The sequence below is a fragment of the Typopeltis vanoorti genome, chromosome 20 (genome assembly GCF_054136105.1).
Source record: "Typopeltis vanoorti isolate ZY-2024b chromosome 20, IOZ_Tvanoo_1.0, whole genome shotgun sequence".
Taxonomy (NCBI): domain Eukaryota; kingdom Metazoa; phylum Arthropoda; class Arachnida; order Uropygi; family Thelyphonidae; genus Typopeltis; species Typopeltis vanoorti.
In genome coordinates this window covers 92526717-92546881 of record NC_143568.1, presented here as the reverse complement: position 1 = coordinate 92546881, position 20165 = coordinate 92526717, and the positions used below count along the sequence as shown (strand labels likewise).

Below are 20165 nucleotides of genomic sequence, written 5' to 3'. Positions count from 1 at the left end.
AGTAAAATATATCAGCTAATTAGGCATAGTTTTTAGTGAAGATGGCAGGTTAAATCTGGAAATAGACAACAGAATAAGCAAAGCTGGTAGTGGGTAGCCAGCTGAATAAATTTATATGGAATAAGAGAGAAATTAGCCAAAACACCAAACTAGCAGTATACAAGACAGTGTTCAAACCAGTTTTAAGTTATGCATCTGAGAGTAGGGTTAGAAATATAGCACTTCATCAAAGACTAGAGACCACAGATATAACAGTTCTGAGAAAAATTAGGGGAGTGAACCGATGGCATCGAAGGCAGAATTATATTAAAAATGAAGATATTAGAAAGGAACTTGACACTTAGTATTCAAGAATGTGTAAGCAGAGTTAATCTAAGGTGGTATGGCCACTTGAATAGAATGGGCGAGGGAAGGTTAGCAAAATAGGTGCTTGATGCCTATTTGCCAGGCATCAAACAAACTCAGAGAAACAAAGAGACTCAGAGTAAGATGAAGGTCTAGGTGGATTGATTCAGTCAGCCCTGCCTTAGAAAAATGAAATATTAGATATGACAATATTGGAGTGCTTATGAGTAACAGACTAATTTGGAGGAATATTGATAGGAGATTAATAATAATGTAAACTTAATCACGTAGTGTTGTCATAGTAACCTGAACATCCCTTGGGGATACATAGCAGGAAATTGATGATCATGATTTTTTTGTTTAACAGTATGTCTGATTTTTACAAGAATAGCAATGACTTGCAAGTTATGCAAAAGAAAAGAAAATGTTCTTTGAAAATATTTGACTACTTATTTCAAAATTCATCTGCAGATGCACGGTAGGCCTTAGTTTATAACAGAGAGCAAGATATGAATAGTGCCACCTGTTGTCATAAATTGGAATTATTTCACATTTCATAGACAGCAGTAAGGTATCTTGGAAAGTATCTTTGCGCAAATTAACATTTGGCAGGAACAGTCTACGAATGAATTAACTAATTAAATTAATTACATAAGATACTACTCCAGTTTGAAAATAAAAAGTGATGCCTTATTTCTTTGATTAACTTACACATTTTTTATTCACATCTTAGTCACTATCAAGTTCTTTTCATTATTAAATAAAAAATAAATTTTTTTTTTCTTGATCAAATAACTTGATAGTGACTAAGATGTGAATAAAAAATGTGTAAGTTAATCAAAGAAATAAGGCATCACGTTAGAGGTTTAATGGAATATTTACAGCATTAGGAAAGGATTAAAAATTAATTTAAATGTTTCCAATATTTTGTCTCAGTCACTGAGATATCTTCAGAGATCACAGATTACTCTCGTAACACACACTCAAATACAACAATACTAAGGGAAACACGTGGGTGACTATCTACTCCTATCTAGGTGGTGCACCCTCTACAAGTGTTTGTAGGTGGCCTAGGATGTAAAATGGGACTTCTGATTATTAATGTTTCCCAAATTTTGGTAAGTTTTATGCAACCGTATTTATTTAAATTTGGTTGATTTCTGAGTGTCACTGCAGTTTCTAAATAGTTGTGAAAATTGACCATTTTCACGACTATGGTCAATCAGGCCTTGCAGACCATGTTTTGGATACAACCACAGGATCTCCTGGAGAAAAACCACCATGCTCAACCACATTAAATTAAAAAAAAAAAAGACTGTTTTTAGAATTTGCTGCAGAACTCAGAAATCAACCAAATTTAAATAAATCAGGAAACATTAATAATCAGAGGTCCCATATTAGATCCTAGGCCACCTACAAACGCTCACAGATAGGATTTTAGAGTCACCCACGATTTTCAACTAGTATTGTGTTGTATTTGAGTGTGTGTTACAAGAGTTATTTGTAATCCCTTTTTCCAATATTTCGTCTTAGTGGCTGAGACAAAATATTGGAATCATTAAAATTAGTTTTTAATCCTTTCCAAGTGCTGTAAAAATTCCAGTAAACCTCCACTATGATGTCCTCCCATCACTTGAGCCTCAACACACGAAAGAAATAAGGCAATATTTGAATGCATTTAGAACAAGGCTGAAAATTTACTTGTCAATTGTCTCTGATAATTTGCCTGTAGCAAGTAATTTCTAAAGCCCTGAACATAAATGGGAACGCTATATTTTTTTCATGCTGCTTGCTGCACCAAAGTTATAACTAATGTGAAGCAGATTAAAATCTTACATGAAAAATAATTTTTAAAAAACCTGATGTGACTTGTAATAAATCTATCTGATTAGTTTCTTTGGATGGAAAACTGAATTGCAGACTTACTATCCATTAATAAAATATACTTCAAAATTATAATTCCATATTATAATTTTAACAAACGATTTTTTATTTCTTTTTTTCACATCAACACCAGACACAAGACGTTACAAACCTATAGCATCAGTGCTGTGAGTGGGCATATGGGCAAGAAGAAACCCATTGTTTCTTTTTTGAACAACTAGTAGTCCTTAGGAAAAACTGAGTAGAAAGACTGTTCTAGAGCACAGAGGCAAAAGATAGAAAGAAGACACTAACCCATAAAAGTTAGCAAAAAAAAAAAACTAGGAATTAATTAAAATTTTTAGATATATTCATACAAATTTAAATACGCCATCAAAGCTTTCAAAAATTATATAGATCTAGCATCACTGCACAGACCATTGAATCGTATCGGCCTTTCGGAAACATTAATGATTTCATCGCGGGAAGTATAGAATGTTTTGGAAATGTTTCTGAGTATAAATAAGGCTTGAAATGGCAAGATGGCAGTAACACTGCAACAGTGACCAACAGTGAGAAGTCGATGGTCTGCGTTATTTACTCCTATTCACAATGACTGAGATACATGGTATAAAAAAAATCTTCTTTAGTGAAGAAAAATGGATACATTTTTAAATGGACGTAAGCGGGTATCTGAGAACTGTGGAGTGTCGACGTCAACAAATTCAGGTTCACAGAATATCACTCCAAAAGTAAAATCAAGCACATATGCAGCAGAATATTTAGATTTCAGTTTTACAAAGACTGCAGTAAATGATGAAGAAAGACCACTGTATGTTATTTGTTTGAAAATTTTGGCAGCTGATAACATGAAACAGAATAAACTTAAAAGACATTTGGAAACACTTCATAAGGAGTATGTTAACAAACTTTGAGAGGTCTTTGATGACAAACTTAAATTTCTGAAAAGCAAAAATCTAGTGTTAAAAAAGCTTTGTCTGTAAATGAAAAAGTTTTACTAGCTTCTTACAAAGTTGCATATAAAATAGTTATGTACAAAAAACCCACACACTATTGGAGAAGACCTAATTCTGCTGCTACAATTGTTATTGTGGAAACCATGCTTGGAGAAAGTTTTATTAAACAACTACAGTGCATACCTATCAAATGATACTGTTGCTCGAGGAACTGGCAATGAACTTTGAAGATATGCAGAAAAGCTTCGACAAAAAACTTTTGTAGAAGCTTTATGATCAATTATTCTTAATTCAGCTTGACGAGGCAACAGATAGTAACAAGGATCGTCATTTAATTGCTTATGTTCGTTTTGAAATGATTATCAGCAGTTGAAGAGTTACATTTGTAAACCAATAGAAAGAAGAGCCACAGCACCTGAATCATTCAAAATACTAGATGACTTTATATGCAAGGCAAACATACAGTGGAAAACTTGTCTTGGAATTTGCACTGATGGTGCTCAAGTTATGTCTGGAAAGTTTAAAAGTTTACAAGCCCTTGTGAGGGAAAAATCTCCACAATGTATTTGGACCCATTGCATGATTCACAGAGAAGCTTTTGCTGCAAAGGAAATGAGTCCTGGTCTAAACATTGTGTTAACAACAGTTATAACCATGGTGAATTATATTACATAATATAAAAATGAGACCCTTAAAATCAAGACTGTTTTTTGAACTTTGCAAAGACATGGCTGGAGTGGAACATTCAGCGTTACTATTTTACTGCGAGACAAGATGGTTATCATAGGGAAAATGTTTACAATGTGTTTATGAATTAAGAGACAAAACAGCAATTTTCTTGGAAGAGGAAAGCCAATAAGAAGCAGAGAAGTTTAGAGACAACTTATATGTGATGAAATTGAGCTACTTGGTGAACATATTTGAGAAACTAAATATATTAAACCTGCAACTCCAAGGAAAAAATACACATATCCTAGAGATGAGTGCAAAGTTAATGCTTTTTATAAAAAAATAGAGTTATGGTAAAGCAACATAAAGGTAAAGCAACAAAAATTAGAAATGTTTGCAAATGTGGATGAATTTATCAAAACCTACAAGACAAAAGAGCAACACATCAAAGTTTTATTTGCAACTATTGAAAATCATTTAACAATGTAGACAAAGAATTTTAGAAACTATTTTATAACCGATGATAACATAATGGCAATATACAAGTGGGTTAGAAACCCATTTCAAATTACCAATGAAGGTTTCTCAATTGAAGAAGAGGAACAATTTATAGACTTCATGTCAAGCGGCAAAATCAAAAGACAATTTGCATCTAAATCACTGTTTGAATTTTGGGCAGGTGTTGATGATGAATTTTCTGAACTAAAGTCAAGAGCTTTTCGTGCACTTTTGCCATTTCCAACATCTTATCTTTGTGAAATTAGGTTTTCTGCAGTGGCTGCCTAAAAACAAAATATACATCTCAGTTAAATATAGAAAAAGAACTAAGAGTCTCAATTTCCAATGTATCACCATCATATGAAAAGCTTTGCTCTGCAACACAGGCCAAAGGAAGTCATTAATTTTTAGATTCATTGTTATTGTTTAGTTTTAATTAGTTGCTCGGTATCATTTGCAATATTGATATGTTCCCGTAAGCCTAACTAGTTTATTCAATACAGTTGATTTTATACATTTTATTATTTAATTTCAGAGTGTATTTCATGTTTTTGTTTTTATATTGTTTTTGTGTGTGTCAATAAATAGTTTCATTAAATGCTCTTGTTAAAATAAAGTAGTTTTTCCTCTGATTTCCACTTTCTTTGTGCCCCCCACTTTAGGTATTTTGCATCCCCCAAAGGGGCACACTCCATCGGTTGAGAATCACTGGTTTATAGGTTTCAGGGAAAGTAGAGGAATGGTGTTAACCACTTCAGAAGAACCCTGTCCATAAAAATATTTGTAGAAGAAGCACAAAGTAGAATATATCTATAGGATAGTGACTGGACTAAATCTGTGAAGGAAGGATTATCAATTAATTAAATTGCTCTCTTCTGAATAGCATCAAGAAATTTTTGAGAAGTTTTTGGTTCACCATATAAAGTAGGTTGGATTTGATTTATATAGTATTAGGAGTTGTACTGGTGAGAAATGTCTTAAGTGGAAAAGGACACCTAGTTTTATGAACATAGAATAAACAAAATAAAACAAGAATATAATTTCTTGGCAAATTTAATTCAGTTTTTTGGATGCACCAGATATGGATATGGATGTGATGTACTTATGCCAGGAGAGGATATATGTGTAAGTTCAGTCTAAGGAGAGATATCTGATCTTATGTGAAGATCTGGGAATAGCCAGGAGCAATATGGCATGAATATGGGACATGGAGATATGGGACAAAGCAAGGCTTGTCATATGAAAAGGATAAATGGAGTGTGCTGTCATCAGAAAAACTCTGGATAGGATTTGAAGTTAGTGACAGAAGATCATTTATAAATAATACAAAGAACATGAGCAAAATTACAGTTACTGGAGGTACTCCAGCAATGACGGAGAAAATGGAAGGAAAAAGCTGCTTATCATGAAATGCAGTGAAAAATCAGAGGGAAAATTGCAATCTAGTTTCAAAGGGTGGGTAGTAGACCATACAGTAGCAATATGGTGAGCAAGAATTGGTGCCAGACCCAATCAAAAGTATTACACTCATTTAGAGTGACTACATGGGTTTCACCAAACCTTTCAATAGCTTGGGTCCATAGATGGGTGAAGTTGGCAAGATCTGCTGTTGACCAAAAGTGATGAAATCAATATTGGTAGTCACATTAACTGGTTGACTTCTAGGTAGCAAAGGAGATGACTGTTGATGACTTTCTTCCTTGTTTTTAATAGAATCGAGGTGAGTGTAATGGAACTAGTTGAATGCTGGCTTTTATCTCCTTTTTTTTTGGGAGTGTTTAATTATAGGGTTGCTTCCATGCTGAAGGATAGATACCAGATGACTACGAGAAACTGTAAAAATGATTCAAGATGGGTGTTAGTTCAGGAGTGTAAATTTTAAGTACAACTGGAGTTGTGCTATCAGAAACAGAAGACATGTTAGTATCCATGCTATTAAGGATTTTTCTGTTATTCTTGTGTAAGGTACTTTGCCTTGATCATCAATGCAGGTAGTGGAAGAAGAAAAAAAATGATACTAGAAAGCTAGCCTTGTCTTTGGATGATGTTACAATGGCAAACGTCTGGATGTGAGAGAAGTGGAAGCATATACCAAAAGCTGTATCAGATGTCCTTGGCAAGGGATCAGAAGGGTTGACTTTCTTGAGTAAGAGAACAGCTTTTCCAGCTGTTGCATGCTGCTTTATAGATGAGTGGAAGGCTGGAGTTTTTGGCCTCCAGCCATTTGCAATATACAGAATTCTCTTCTCAAGCAACTCTTTGGTATACTTGGTGAAAAAAAAAAATGCTTTTGTAATAACATTATTTTGGTGTTAATGAACACAATCACATATTTATGTGCAGGTGTGTGTGTATGTGTGTGTGTGTGTGTGAGAGAGAGAGAGAGAGAGAGAGAGAGAGAGAGATAGAATGGCTGTCTAAAACCAACTGTACAATTGCTTTTGACATGCTTAAAATAAAGAACATCAAAATTCCAACTCTATTCTTATAGAAGGAAATAATAAAATTTAATAATATGAAAAACTATGTCCATTCCTCATAATGATGTGATTAAATCATATATAAGTTCAGTATCTTTATTTTCAGGAAGAATATTTTCCTTCTTGATAAGTCCTGTCCTTTTCTTTCCTTCATATCATAATAGGCCTAGCACAGTGTTGCCACAATAACTTTAATTTATCATCATGGTTAGGCAAAATCTAAATCCCCATTTACCTTGCAAAATTTTATGAAAGGGGATGAGGGGGCCCTTCTCTAATGGAAAAGCTCTCAACTGCTAATTCTGTTTGGGATATGTTCCTTTTTTTTTCGAACAGAATAATCTCATTTTAATATTAAAGTGCTATAAAAATTATAATTACCTTCAGAGTCAGTCAGCACTTCTAATCTTCCACTGAACATTGCTCTCAACATGCTATCATGTTTTGTTAGAGTACCAATGGTAGTGTAGTGTAAGGAACCACCAACATTCAGCTTCACATACTGACTAGGGGCACCTTTTATTACTGTACGGTGGTCTCCTGACATATTCAGTACTTTCTCAATTGCAATTTTAGAGACCAGACAATGGCACAATATTTTCAGGAGCTGCAATTAAAATAGTGCAAATTGACTTTGAAAGCGATTTTACTAATCTGCTAATTATTATAAGTTTATTAATTAACAACACTGATTATTTATTATGATAACGTTTTTTCATGTTGAGAAATCAACTGGAAAACAATATCAATTCAGAATATCCACTGGTAATTCTTCATTAGACAGGAGGAAGCAAGTATTTTTCTTGAGTGAAAGAAAAGATTGCCTTTATGTTGTTTAAACTATAGTAACACTTTAAAGGTGAGCAGGTTTGCTATAAAGGTGTAGAAGTTGCCAGAAATGATTATTTCCATGTTTCTTTTTCTCATTTTTACACTGAATAAAGAGGATATTAGAATCAATATCAGATTCTGCAAGTATTAATGCTGTTTCATTCAGAAACAATGGTAATACAATTACTATATCTGACATCTGCTGGTGTAAATAAATAATAACAGTTACTGCATGGAAACTGCATAAAACTCATCATACAATTTCTCCACTACCCCTCACTCTCTTGTAATACAAGGATATCTCTGGTTAACAAATGCTCTGTCTCTGGCAAGTATGAATTCATTATAGAGTAACATGAAAAAAACATTCATTGTTCTCTCATGCAATTATCAAAATATTTAAAAGTACACTTTTTTATGCAAAGAATCTTATATGCTCACTGTAAATGCGATTTACCATGTGCATCTTGCAAATTAATTATGAAAAGCAAAAAGAGATTACAAAAGACAAAGTGAGCAGTCTCACCCTGTCAAGTTAACTGCATCCAGAAAGCTACTGACAAATGAACCAAAAATTTATTATATAAATGGATAGAATGGCTATAAATAGCAGACAATGATGCCAGTGAGTATACAAAACATTTTGCATTTGAGCAAAATAGATTCCACAGGTAGCTAGTTGACTATGAACTTGTTTTTATTTATTTATTTATTTTTGTTTTCTGTGTGTGGTGAGGACAAAACTGCGTTCAGGCAAGGTATTAACACTTTATTAAAGAAGCAGTGTAACACTCAAAACAACGTGACAAAGTTCTTGCATGAAGAAATATTAGAAATTCTCTATGTGACTTATGAAAAGACACTTAATAAAAACTGTTTTTTTTTATATAGAAAAAAATTACTGGAGAACTGAGTTACAATTTGAACTGTACCTAGTACATTAGTGTCTTATATGGGACTTGATGTGTATGATAATGATCCGTAGCATGTTTTTTATGTTTGTTTTGTTGTTGGCTGTTCTTTTTTAATTGTGTTTCACTAATATATTATTATTATCCCAAGACCCGCACGGAGAGCCAAAGACACATTGCAGGAGATCTATTTGTCATGCACACAGATCATCATACTATGCCTAAAATACTTTTATATCCTCTACAGACACCACACTCGGAGGCAATGCATTCCAATTATTCACAACTCTCTATGCAAAAAACCTGCTTCTCACTCCTTTGCTCACACCCTCCTAATACAGCTTCTAGATGACCACTTCTTCTTCTTCCCTAGTCTCTCACCATTTTATGAAAGCCTCTTCAACGTTAATCTTATATTCCTTATCAACTTGTACTTTATCATATCATCCCTCTTCCTCTGATCCACTAAACAAAACTACCTTAGTCAATCACCTCTGAACTCTTTTCAATTTCTCTTCATCCTTTTGAAAACCAGGCGACTAAATCTGTGCACAGTAGTCTATATGTGGTTTAATCAAGGCCTTATACAATGAAACCAGAATCTCCTTACTTCTACAAGTCAGTGTCCTCTGCATCATTGCCAGAATTCGTTGTGTTTTCTTCACAATTTTGGCAATGTGTCCTCTAAATTTTAGATCCTTATCCACCATCACTCCAATATCTCTTATTTCCTCCAGCTTTAACAATATATCCTCATCAACAAGTAAATTCTACAACCCATCTTTTCTTTTTTTTTTTCTTCTAAATTTCAAAACCTTACATTTTGCAACATTGAACTGATATCCCACTCTTGTGCCTATTCACCCAGTCTAGTCAAGTCTTCTTGGCCACAACATTTGCTCTACTACTTATAGTTCTCAACTTTGCATCATCTGTAAACAAATGAATATCCACATTCAAATCTAACCCATTATCATTAATATACAGGTTAAACAGCAATGGTCCTAAAACAGACATCTGAGGCACATTACTAGTGACTTTTCTCCTCTGGGACATTGCTCTCTCATGCACAACTTGCTAATATCTATCAGATAACCAATCTCCAACCCCATCTGCTCTAGTTTGACTATCAACTTATGTGCTAATCTATCAAACCTTTGCAAAACCCAAGTTTATTACTGTGCATCCATTTCTCTCATCCACAGTTGTCACCTTATTGTAATAAGTAAGTAGATTACTAAAAAAACATGACCTCCTTTTAGCAAATCTGTGTTGTCCATCAAAGACAATACCACTGTTGTCAGCCCAATTTTGGATACCGGTTCTCACCAGCATCTCCAACACTTGAACTACATATTGGTCTATAATTTGATGCTTAAGTTCGGTCACCTCCTTTATAAAGCAATAAAATCTTCCCTTCTTTCCGCTCCTTTGGAATTTAACCAATGTAAGACTGATATTAAACAAATATGCTAAGGCAGATGTTAGTTCCCTGGCACATTCCTTCAAAATAAGTGGTGATATATCATCAAGTCCCACAGCCTTAATAACATCTAGCTTACTCAATTCCACATATGCTTCTTGCTCACTAACAATCAGGCTCTCCTTCTCCTCATCTGTTACTCTCAAAATCTCCATGCTGTCACATTCACAAGAATGAGAGCCCTTTATGAAGGTCTATGTGATCTGCAGCAGTTATCCTTATACCATTTTCTCCAATAAATGTCATCTTACTGTAATCTTTTTATTTTTCCAGTTACATATTGAAAGAGCTCCTTAGGGTTGCAACTGCTGCTCATACTTCACCTTTGCTACCCTTAACAACTGAGTCACCCTCCTTGCCTGTTATTTGTACTCCTCATGGAACTGATTATTACCACTCATTTATGTTGCCTCCATAATGCCTTCTTTCTCTGTATTGCATGCTTAATCTCTTCATTCATCCATTTCACACCTATCTTATTTAACCTTTTGATTCTATTAGATAGTTCTTGAATAGCAGCCAAGCAGCAATGATCTCTTTTTTACCCAACTCCTCATTCTATGCTACACCTGCAAGCTGTCTTCTGAGCTTCTCATAATCACCATCTTTATAGCTCCATATGCACCGTTTTATCACAGAAGTCCTCACACGGCTGGCAACCATTCGGTAATCACTTCAGGGTCACTTTCTCCAACTGGAGGGAGATTTGACACCTCATTTTTAATAACATCCTCTAATGAGATGATAAAATCTAAGACCCTCAATCCTCGCAGGCCCTCTTTTTCAAAAACACAAGAAATTCATTTTCGTTATTATCAGTTGCTATTGCAGCATCCCAATCTATTAAAATTAAATAAATCAATATTTCACATTTAACATCCGTAAATCCCATACCTCACCGAGTTTTGGGAGTGAAGTCTTTGGTTGGATCTGGATCTGTGTGGAAAGGGCATCTGGTAGGATCCCAGATGTCCTTTCCACACAGAGTTAGTAGGACAATCACAAACATCCACACCTGTGGCAGGATTTGAACCTGCAGCCTCTTGGCTGGATATGCTAACCACTCAGGCAATCAGGCCAGCTCCCAATCTATACCATAATTAAAATCACCCATAATGATCACCTTTTTCCTATTTGCCTGGCTAATATGCTTATACATTTCATGGTATCCCCCACATGACAGGTCTATAGCAACACCCTACTAAATATTTCATTTTATTAGAATGCAAAACTGTAAAGTGAAAGAGTTGATTGTTTTAGCTGGAATGAATGATTTGAAAGGAGAAAAGTATGATATGAAGGATCATACAAAAGGGTTACTGAAAGTATCAAAAGAAAATAGTGAGAGAGTTAAGATAGTCAGTCTGTTACCATGGTATGACAGAAATGAGCTGAGAAAGGGCCATAATAGTGAATGAGTTGATATGTAGGTTATGCAGGAGGAATGATATGGATTTTGTGGATGTGTGAAGTGAGTATGACAGACAAAAGGACCTATACAAGAAGGAAGAATGGTTTTGCATCTGAATGGATCTGGTGTTCAGTCTGAAAAAAAAAAAGTGTTGTTGAATAAAGCAGAAGTGAAAGTGGATATGCATAATCAGGGAAAACTGGAGCTTCAGGGGAAATCTGTTGAGCAAGTACACAGATACAAGTGAGGCAATTGAGTGTAAGAATGTGCAGAAAATGCCTAAGTTAGTACCAGTGCTAGCAAATCAGAACGGGTTATAAAACGTAAGGATAGTGGTGGGCCTAAGAAGTTATTGCACTTTATGTACAATAATGCCAGGAGCATTTGGAACAAGTGTAGGAGTTTTTGACATTGGTTAGCTCATCCTGACTATAGGTATGGTTGACAGAAGATGATACAGTTAGTGAGATAGTGTGAAGGACATAGTGTTTTCAGGGAAGATAGAGAGAAAATAATGGGAGAGGAGTGTTATTGATAAAAACTGAAGAACTGCAATTAAAAAGAGTAGAAGTTCAACTGCAGCCCTGTGAAATTAGCACATCTGAGGTCATTTGGTGTGAGATAGTGGCCAGAAGAACAAAATATGCAGTTAGTTGCTTCTAGAGACCAGGGCATGTAAAGGATGATGGGAATAGTATGCATCTACAAATAATCTTAATGGGTGGAGGGCAGGCAATTATTATGGGGGATTTCAACTACAATAACATAAATTGGAAGGAAGGGAAGAAGGAAATGGAATTTATAGAGTTACTATGGAATAATTACCTGAGACAGCATGTGATGAAATGTATTAGGTGCTGGAGATAGATCTAGTAATTGCATCAGAGCATTTGTCTATAGTCAATATGACCACATTGCCACCAACCGGTGAGAGTGATCATATGGTCTTGACCTACGAGGTGGCTAAATGTGTGGAATTTTCAGTTAAGAGGAGGGGTATATGTGGAATTACAGGATTGGTAAGAATGACAAACTTAGGAGATTGCTTGGATCAGTGCCATGATGTGTGAAACTGTGAGGGCTGGATGTTGATAGTGCATGGGAAGTAGTAAAGGAATATTTAAGGGAAATAATAACAGACAACATACCTAGAGTCAAGAGAATAAATTAAGTGGGAATTAAATAAATAAATACCAGTATTAAGCTGGAACTACAAAAATAAGAAAAATTTGTGAAGGGGAATTCAAGGAGAAAGGTGACAGTACAAAGAACAGGCCATAAGAGTAATCAGTGTGGTAAGAAAGGCAAAAGCAGCATATGAAAGGAAACTGGCAGTAGAGGCTAAAGATATTCCTGAAGAGTTCTTTTGGTATGTAGCAAGTAAAAGAAAGAATGTTTATAGCAGAATCATTTGAATGAATGCTAATGATAGGGAGGGTTATTTGAATATATCCTGACAAGGGTGTCCCCTTTCAGCAACTCTTTTTAATATTTATTTAAATGAAATAATAATAAAATGGAATAAAAATTTCCATCAAGGAATTAACCATTCTCCTACTGTAAACTTAAACACTCTCCTTTTTGCTGATGATCAAATTACAAATTTTGAAGATAACTTACTGAAAGATATTTTAAATTTAAATGAAATAGCCAAAGATTATGGAATGATAATATCAACAGAAAAATAAAAAAACGATGGCCTTTAAAGAACAAAATCCAATAAGAACTAAAATAGTAACAGATAAGATTTTAGAACAGGCGAATTCATTTAACTACCTAGGAAGTATGATTACATATGAAAATGAAAAAGATATAAACTTAAAAATCGCAAAATATTTAAAAATAATAGGTGTAATTAACTCTGTATTTAAACCTATCTAGTTCAAGAACAAACTAAATTAAAAATATACAATACATTAGCCCTATTAGTCCTATTCCATGGAAGTGAAATCTGGATGGACCACATTCAAAGAATGAAAACAGAAAGATTACCAAAACAAGTATTAAATTACAAACCATTAGGAAAAAAGAAAACCATGGCGTCCTCTAAAGAGATTGAACAATGACTTCTGAGGCCAGAATAGGCCATTGTAGGCCTAAATCCATGAAAAGTATGATGATGATGACGTACATGTAAGGTATATACATACACTGCTTGGTAGAAGTCAATGAACACTTTGAACAAAGGCAAAGTGCATCATGCCACAAACAAGTCATGCGTTTGTAGCTGGTATAAATCGTAGGAATACGATACTTCCACAACTGTGTCCAGGTGAAATGGTTGTGAGAAGGGAACCGACAGGGCTTGAAAGAAGAGTTGTAATAGGACGCCACATTGCAGGCCTACCTGTTCAGCAAATTGTTGAAAAATTGGGCCATCCCAGGTCAGCAATCAGTAATACCATACTAAGATGGAAGTGCAGAGAGTCAAATGCATGTGATACACATAGTGGATGACCCACCATACTCACTAAATGTGACTGTAGGGTGATATGAAGAACAATAAGTAAAAGTCGCCATTTGTTGGCCAACACATTTAATGCAGAGTTCTGGGCATCGACTGGAACACAAATCTGCACAAAAACATTCAGAACCGAGGCTCACAACATGGGTTTCCCTGGTAGGACTTCAATATACAAACCTCACATTACTCGAAGAAACATGCAGCATGATCTTCAGCAGTGCAAAGGTCATGTACAGTGCAACGTGGAAGCATGGAAAGCTGTTTTATGGAGCGATGAATCATATTACACCCTCTACAGAGCAGATGGTCTGGTGTGGTTGATGCCTGATGAATGTCTCTTATCAGAGTGCATAACTCCAACCATGAAATTTGGAGGTGGGAGTGTGATGGTATGGGCCTGTTTTTCCTGATTTAATCTCAGACCTCTGTTTGTGGTGCCATGAGCACTGAACTCTAAGAGGTATCTGACATTCTGGACAATGCAATTCTTCCTACTTTGGTGTTGCTATGGAACCGATCATTCTCTTAGCAAGAGAGTGCCCTATCATAAGGCTGCTGCTGTATTGTGTGTATGTGGACATGAATGTCACCACATGACTGGCCTAAACAGAGTTCTGATCTCAACCCTACTGAAGATCTCTGGAATGAACTGGAGCATCAGGTGAGGTCAAGGAACATCTGCCATACAGCAGTCCTGGACCTCATTACATGCCTAAGGAGGAGGAGTGGTCCAAAATTCCCAATGATTGCTATCATATGCTTGTGGAAAGTATGCTCTGTAGGAATGCTGCAGTCATCGCAGTGAAAGGAGGGCCTACATCTTATTAAGGTAGGTGCCATGGCTGTTTCTTCCTCATACTATGGTGTCTGTTGACTTCTTTCCAACAGTGTATATAGTTGGTTAAAGACATGGGTGCTGTCCAAATGTCCATGGCTTTCATAGTTTCTACAAACATTCGGCTTTGAATTAATGTTGGATTTAATATCTACTTTGCCTATGTAAGTATAGGGATCTTTGCATCTTGGATCTAGAAGACGCCCTGTGTTGAATTACAGATTTCATGTTTTGTTCATATTTAAAATTTTAACTTTTAATGGCTTTTCTACTGTAATATGGATGTAATATGTAATACAAAACATAATTCACATTCATATATATGTGTAGAATATTTTTTAATGCAGTTAATGTGGCAACTGAGACATCAGTAATACTGGGATAAGAATGAAAATAATACTAGCAGTATAGAATTCCAGAATCTATGCTCCGAACCACTCAAATTTCAGCAAAATGAATTTTTTTTTTCCAAATCCACAAGCATGAAGATGCATTTTTAAGCAGTATAAATTGGTCATAATTAAAGGGTACTAAATCAGGGCTGCAGGCAGAGTGTTGGATGAAAAATGATGAATTTTGGATGGGGCATTTTGACTCCCACTACCCCTACCACCACACACATACACACATCCCAACTTGTCCTTTAGGATTTACGACTATTTAGTCCTCTGCAGATCAATATCAAATCTACACGCAACAAGAAACATCTTACTGGATGCACAGAATTTAAACTTCACTGAGACATGTTTAAAACACAAGGCCCAAAATTTTACATTACTTATATCAGCTCATGTCGTCATGTGACAAATATCTCATTCACTGCACGTGAAAATACGAGACACGTCCAGAAAGTAAGATCTGGTCAAGAATTAAAAAAAAAAAAAAAAAAACTGGTAGAGAAGAAAAAAAAACTATTATTTGCTAAAATACCTACATACACACCTCATTTTTCTACATAACTGCCACTGACTTCCAGGCATTTGTGGTATCGTGTCACCAGCTTCTGCATACCCATGTGAAAAAAGTCTGCCACCACTGAATCACACTGTTCTTCATTTCCTCATCTTCTTCAAACTGCTGAGATTATTATTATTATGAGCGACTCCAGGGAGTCCTTAGCCTCATCAAGGGAGGCCCTAAACATCATGTCCACACAACTATATGACATTCTCAGAGTATCTATCATACCTTGCCTTGAACTCACTCACCGTCATAGCACCCACAACAGACTCTGGCAGCTTATTCCACTCGTTTACCACTCTAAAAGTAAAGAACCCAGCTCTAAAACCCTTGCTAACCACACTCTTTCTAAGCTTCCATAGGTGTCCCCTAGTTCTCCCACCACCAGTCCTGATCTCAAAAAAGATGGGAGTCACTGCTTCATATGCAGGAACAACAGGTAGTCACTGGCATGAGGTTGAGGCTGGAGGGTGGGTGGTTGAAAGTTCCTACCCAAACTTCTGAATTTGCTGGACACTTCAAGATGCAGTGTGAACTTGCACGTTGTTGTGCAAAAGCAGGATCCCTGACGATAGCATTCATTGTCTGATTTTCTTCAGTGTTTTGCAATACACATTAGCATTGATTCTGGTTCGTCACTGAAGAAAATTGACAAGCCAAATCTTTTTTCAGTCCCAGAAGACAGCAGCTATAATTTTCTTGACCGACGGTGACTGTTTGAATATTTTTGCTTTCGGGGGATGATGAATGGCGGCACTGCACTGACTGTTGTTTTGACTTGACGTTTGTGTACTAAATCTATATTTTGTGACCAGTCACAATATAAAAAAAAGTTCATCTCCTTCATTTTTATAATGCAAAAATTTTTGTGCTGATTTCACTTGTTGCTGCTTATGTGCAACGGTCTGTATTTCTGGGACCCATCTGGCACACAATTTCTTATATCCCAGTTTTTCTGTCAGGGAATTCAAAAAGAAAGTTCCATAACTGTGAAACAATGATTCTCGTGAATTTTTGTGCTCACTCTTTCCACCAAATCTTCTGTCACCACACTTGTCAGCCATTGCACTCTTCATTGTGAACACTGCTGCCTAACCTTACTTTCACTCATTATGTTAAGCCCATAAACCTTACACAGTTGTCAGCCTGCCAACAAAAGCTTCACACCATTTGTGCGAGCTCTGCCTCGCAATTAGCAGGATTTTTAATCACAGCACTCATCATAATTTCTTCATAGAAGACAAGAAACGGTGACACGAGGAAAATAAAATGGTCAACAGATTGCTGAGTGATTCTATGCTACCACAGCTGCACAACCTCTCTTCCATACCTTATTTGGCAGTAAATTCTGAATTCAGAAATATGTGTGTAAATTCTTACACACATATATTCTGAATGAATATATGTGTGTAAGAATCAAAACTTTTGTTTCAAATAAAGTTCTGTTTGTGCAATATGATCATTTTTAATCATTATTTATTTTGGGTTCTTCAAGATGATTTGTGCAGTAGCCTTCATCACTTATTATAATATTATAATAAGTGGGTATTATAATATTAAACACATTATAATACCCACACATGAAGTGTGCTGTTTCCTGGAATGCATCCAGCAGATTAAGCAGGGATCCCCTGTATAAATAACAATTATTTAAATTAAGGGGATATTAAATCCCACATTATTTCAAAGCCGAATAAGAAACTCAAAGATAGGAATCAAAGAGTTTCATGCCAAATATAGCAAACTATAAAAGTTTTGGAAGACTGTAGCGTAAGCTAAAGCACGTAGTTCAACACTAGGGCAACTCGTTGCAAAGGTGGGTAAAGTTCTGATCACTATTCTTAGTATTAATCATAATGTAAAACACATCTCCTAGGAGATGTTTGATGTTATACATTATAGTGGAAGGTCACTACCCAGACCAGTTTCGATCTTTTTTGAGGTCTCATCAGTGAGCAGGTAGACCAGGTAATACCAAAGTTATAGCGAAGAGAACTTTATACTTTGCTATACGAGTTGTCAAAAAGGTGCACCCATAAATTACTTAAATATAAAGAGCCAATAGGCTTCACTTCAGCGATGTAACATTATTTAAATTAAGGGGATATTAAATCTCACATTATTTCAAAGCTGAATAAGAAACTCAAAGATAGGAATCAAAGAGTTTCATGCCGAATATAGCAAACTATAAAAGCTTACGCTACAGTCCACCGAAACTTTTATAGTTTGCTATATTCGGCATGAAACTTTTCGATTCCTATCTTTGAGTTTCTTATTCGGCTTTGAAATAATGTGGGATTTAATATCCTCTTAATTTAAATAATGTTACATCGCTGAAGTGAAGCCTACTGGCTCTTTATATTTAAGTAAAAAAAATATTTGATTTTTATGCATTCATATGTAATGTGTTGTGGTTTGAACTGTATCTTACTGAATAAATATTATAATGTCATATCACATATGAATTTCACTGAATATGGAATTTCCTGAAAAATATAAAATAATCATAATTTGAAAAGAAACCCACTAACATTAAATATAAATAAATAAATTGATTTTATTACTCTTCTTGCTAGCTATTATTTATATTTTCAATATCTTCTGCTACTCTGTTTTTAGAAAAGATCGCACTACTGCAAATAAACTGAGTTCTAACAGTGATGTTCAAGTGGAAAATAACTAAAAAAAATGTAAATTTCCTCATTTTAAAATAAACATGGATAGCTGTGATAATATGACAGCTGTCTGCCATTTGGGTGTAGGGTTAGTAGGTATTATTATTATAACAATGTCTCCATGGGGTCAGAAGATTCATTGTGGGATACTATATTAACCCACTCACCATTATTCATACAATACTTATCATACCTCTTCTTAAACTCATTCAAAGACAAAGCACTCACAACCACATCTGGCAACACATTAACCACCCTCCAAGCAAAAAATCTAATTCTAACACCCCAGTTAACCACATTCTTACACAATTTCCAGGGATCACTCCCCATTCTCTCCCTTCCTGCATGTACAGGGAGGAAAAAAAAGAAAAAAGTCAACAGTGTCAATCCTATAAAACTCCTTTAATAACTTACATGCCTCTATCATATCTCCTCTTATATGCCTATCAGCTAGTTTTTGAAGCTCACAGGCTTCATTTTATCCTCATAGGAAACATTCCACTGACCGGGGCATGGACAATCTTTGTCACTTACCTCTGGATCCTCTCCATTATTTCTTTATCACCAAGGAATCCAGGAGACCAGATCTGTGTGCAACAGTCCGGATGATATCGGAAATACATCAATGGTATTGGAAAGTGCCTTATTAACGCCTTATAAAGTGGAACAATAACTTCCTTATCCCTGCTTATCAACATGTTCTTCAACAACCATGTAATTTGATATGCTATTTTAGCCACCTTTGCAATATGTTTTCTAAACTTCAGTTCTCTGTCCACATTCACCTCAAGTCCCTTGCCTCGTCAACTTTTTGCAGTTCAATTCATCAATATAGTACTCAGTATGAGATCTCATCCTCCCAAAGTGCATTACAATACACTTAGCTGCATTAAAGTGGTGGCCATTTAACTTTGTCCATGCTGCCAACATATTTAAGTTCTTCTGCAAGATCTCTACATCAACCTTCATTGACTATGGCTTTTCCCAGTTTTGCATCATCAGCAAACAAGTGGATATCTCCAGTTAAATTATTTCCAATTTCATTAATGTACAAATTAAACAACAGAGGACAAAAGTACTGAGCCCTGAAGTACACCACTAGATATTATCTACTGAACATGTTTACTAATCCAACACTTTTTTTTGTATTTTATTTATTACTTATGATGACACTTTAATAATAAATATATCCATTTATAAAGAAACCAGGCTGAGTGAATCCAGAACAAATTAATAAGCTTATTTACTAATGCCAGAAGAATTAAAAATGAGAGAAAGATGTTTTTATTAATGGTCAGTAGTTTCTCCAAAAATTTTTGACTTGCATAAGACCTTGGTGATGTATTCAAAAAGTAGAGAAAGAGAGAGAGAGAGATTGCTATCAATAGCAGACTTATGCCTAGCAGAGAAGAAGACAAAGTGGAGGTCAATCTTTAAATGAATTGCTTTTTGAGGACTCTCAGATCCATCATCTTAGAAAAGGCAGCTATCATAAAAGAAAATGCTGGTTTATGTTGGAAACCTAATAGTGCAGTAAAAAAGGAAATAGTTTGTGAAACTTTTTTTTGAGGGTGGGGAGAAAAGAAAAAAGAAAGTTTTTCAAAGAAAGTTGCAAAGCCTTTTTACATCAGTCAAACCTGAATTGGAATGATTGTCTCTTTCTCTCCCAAAAGTTTTGGAGATTCTCAATTTATGTAAACATCAAAAATAGTTTTAATATTATTTATTAATATATTAATTTCTAGCACATGGCAACTGTTTTA

General features: G+C 35.2%; 1 protein-coding gene across 1 annotated transcript in view; it reads right to left on the bottom strand.

The window, feature by feature from the left end:
• Positions 1–20165, bottom strand: part of LOC150095658 (BTB/POZ domain-containing adapter for CUL3-mediated RhoA degradation protein 3) — a 119074-nt gene that overhangs the window by 71985 nt on the left and 26924 nt on the right. The window contains exon 2 of the mRNA XM_090410252.1: positions 7214–7439. Within this exon, the coding sequence (XP_090266378.1) occupies positions 7214–7379 (166 nt within the window). The 5' untranslated portion in view covers positions 7380–7439. The remainder of the gene's footprint in view (positions 1–7213; positions 7440–20165) is intronic.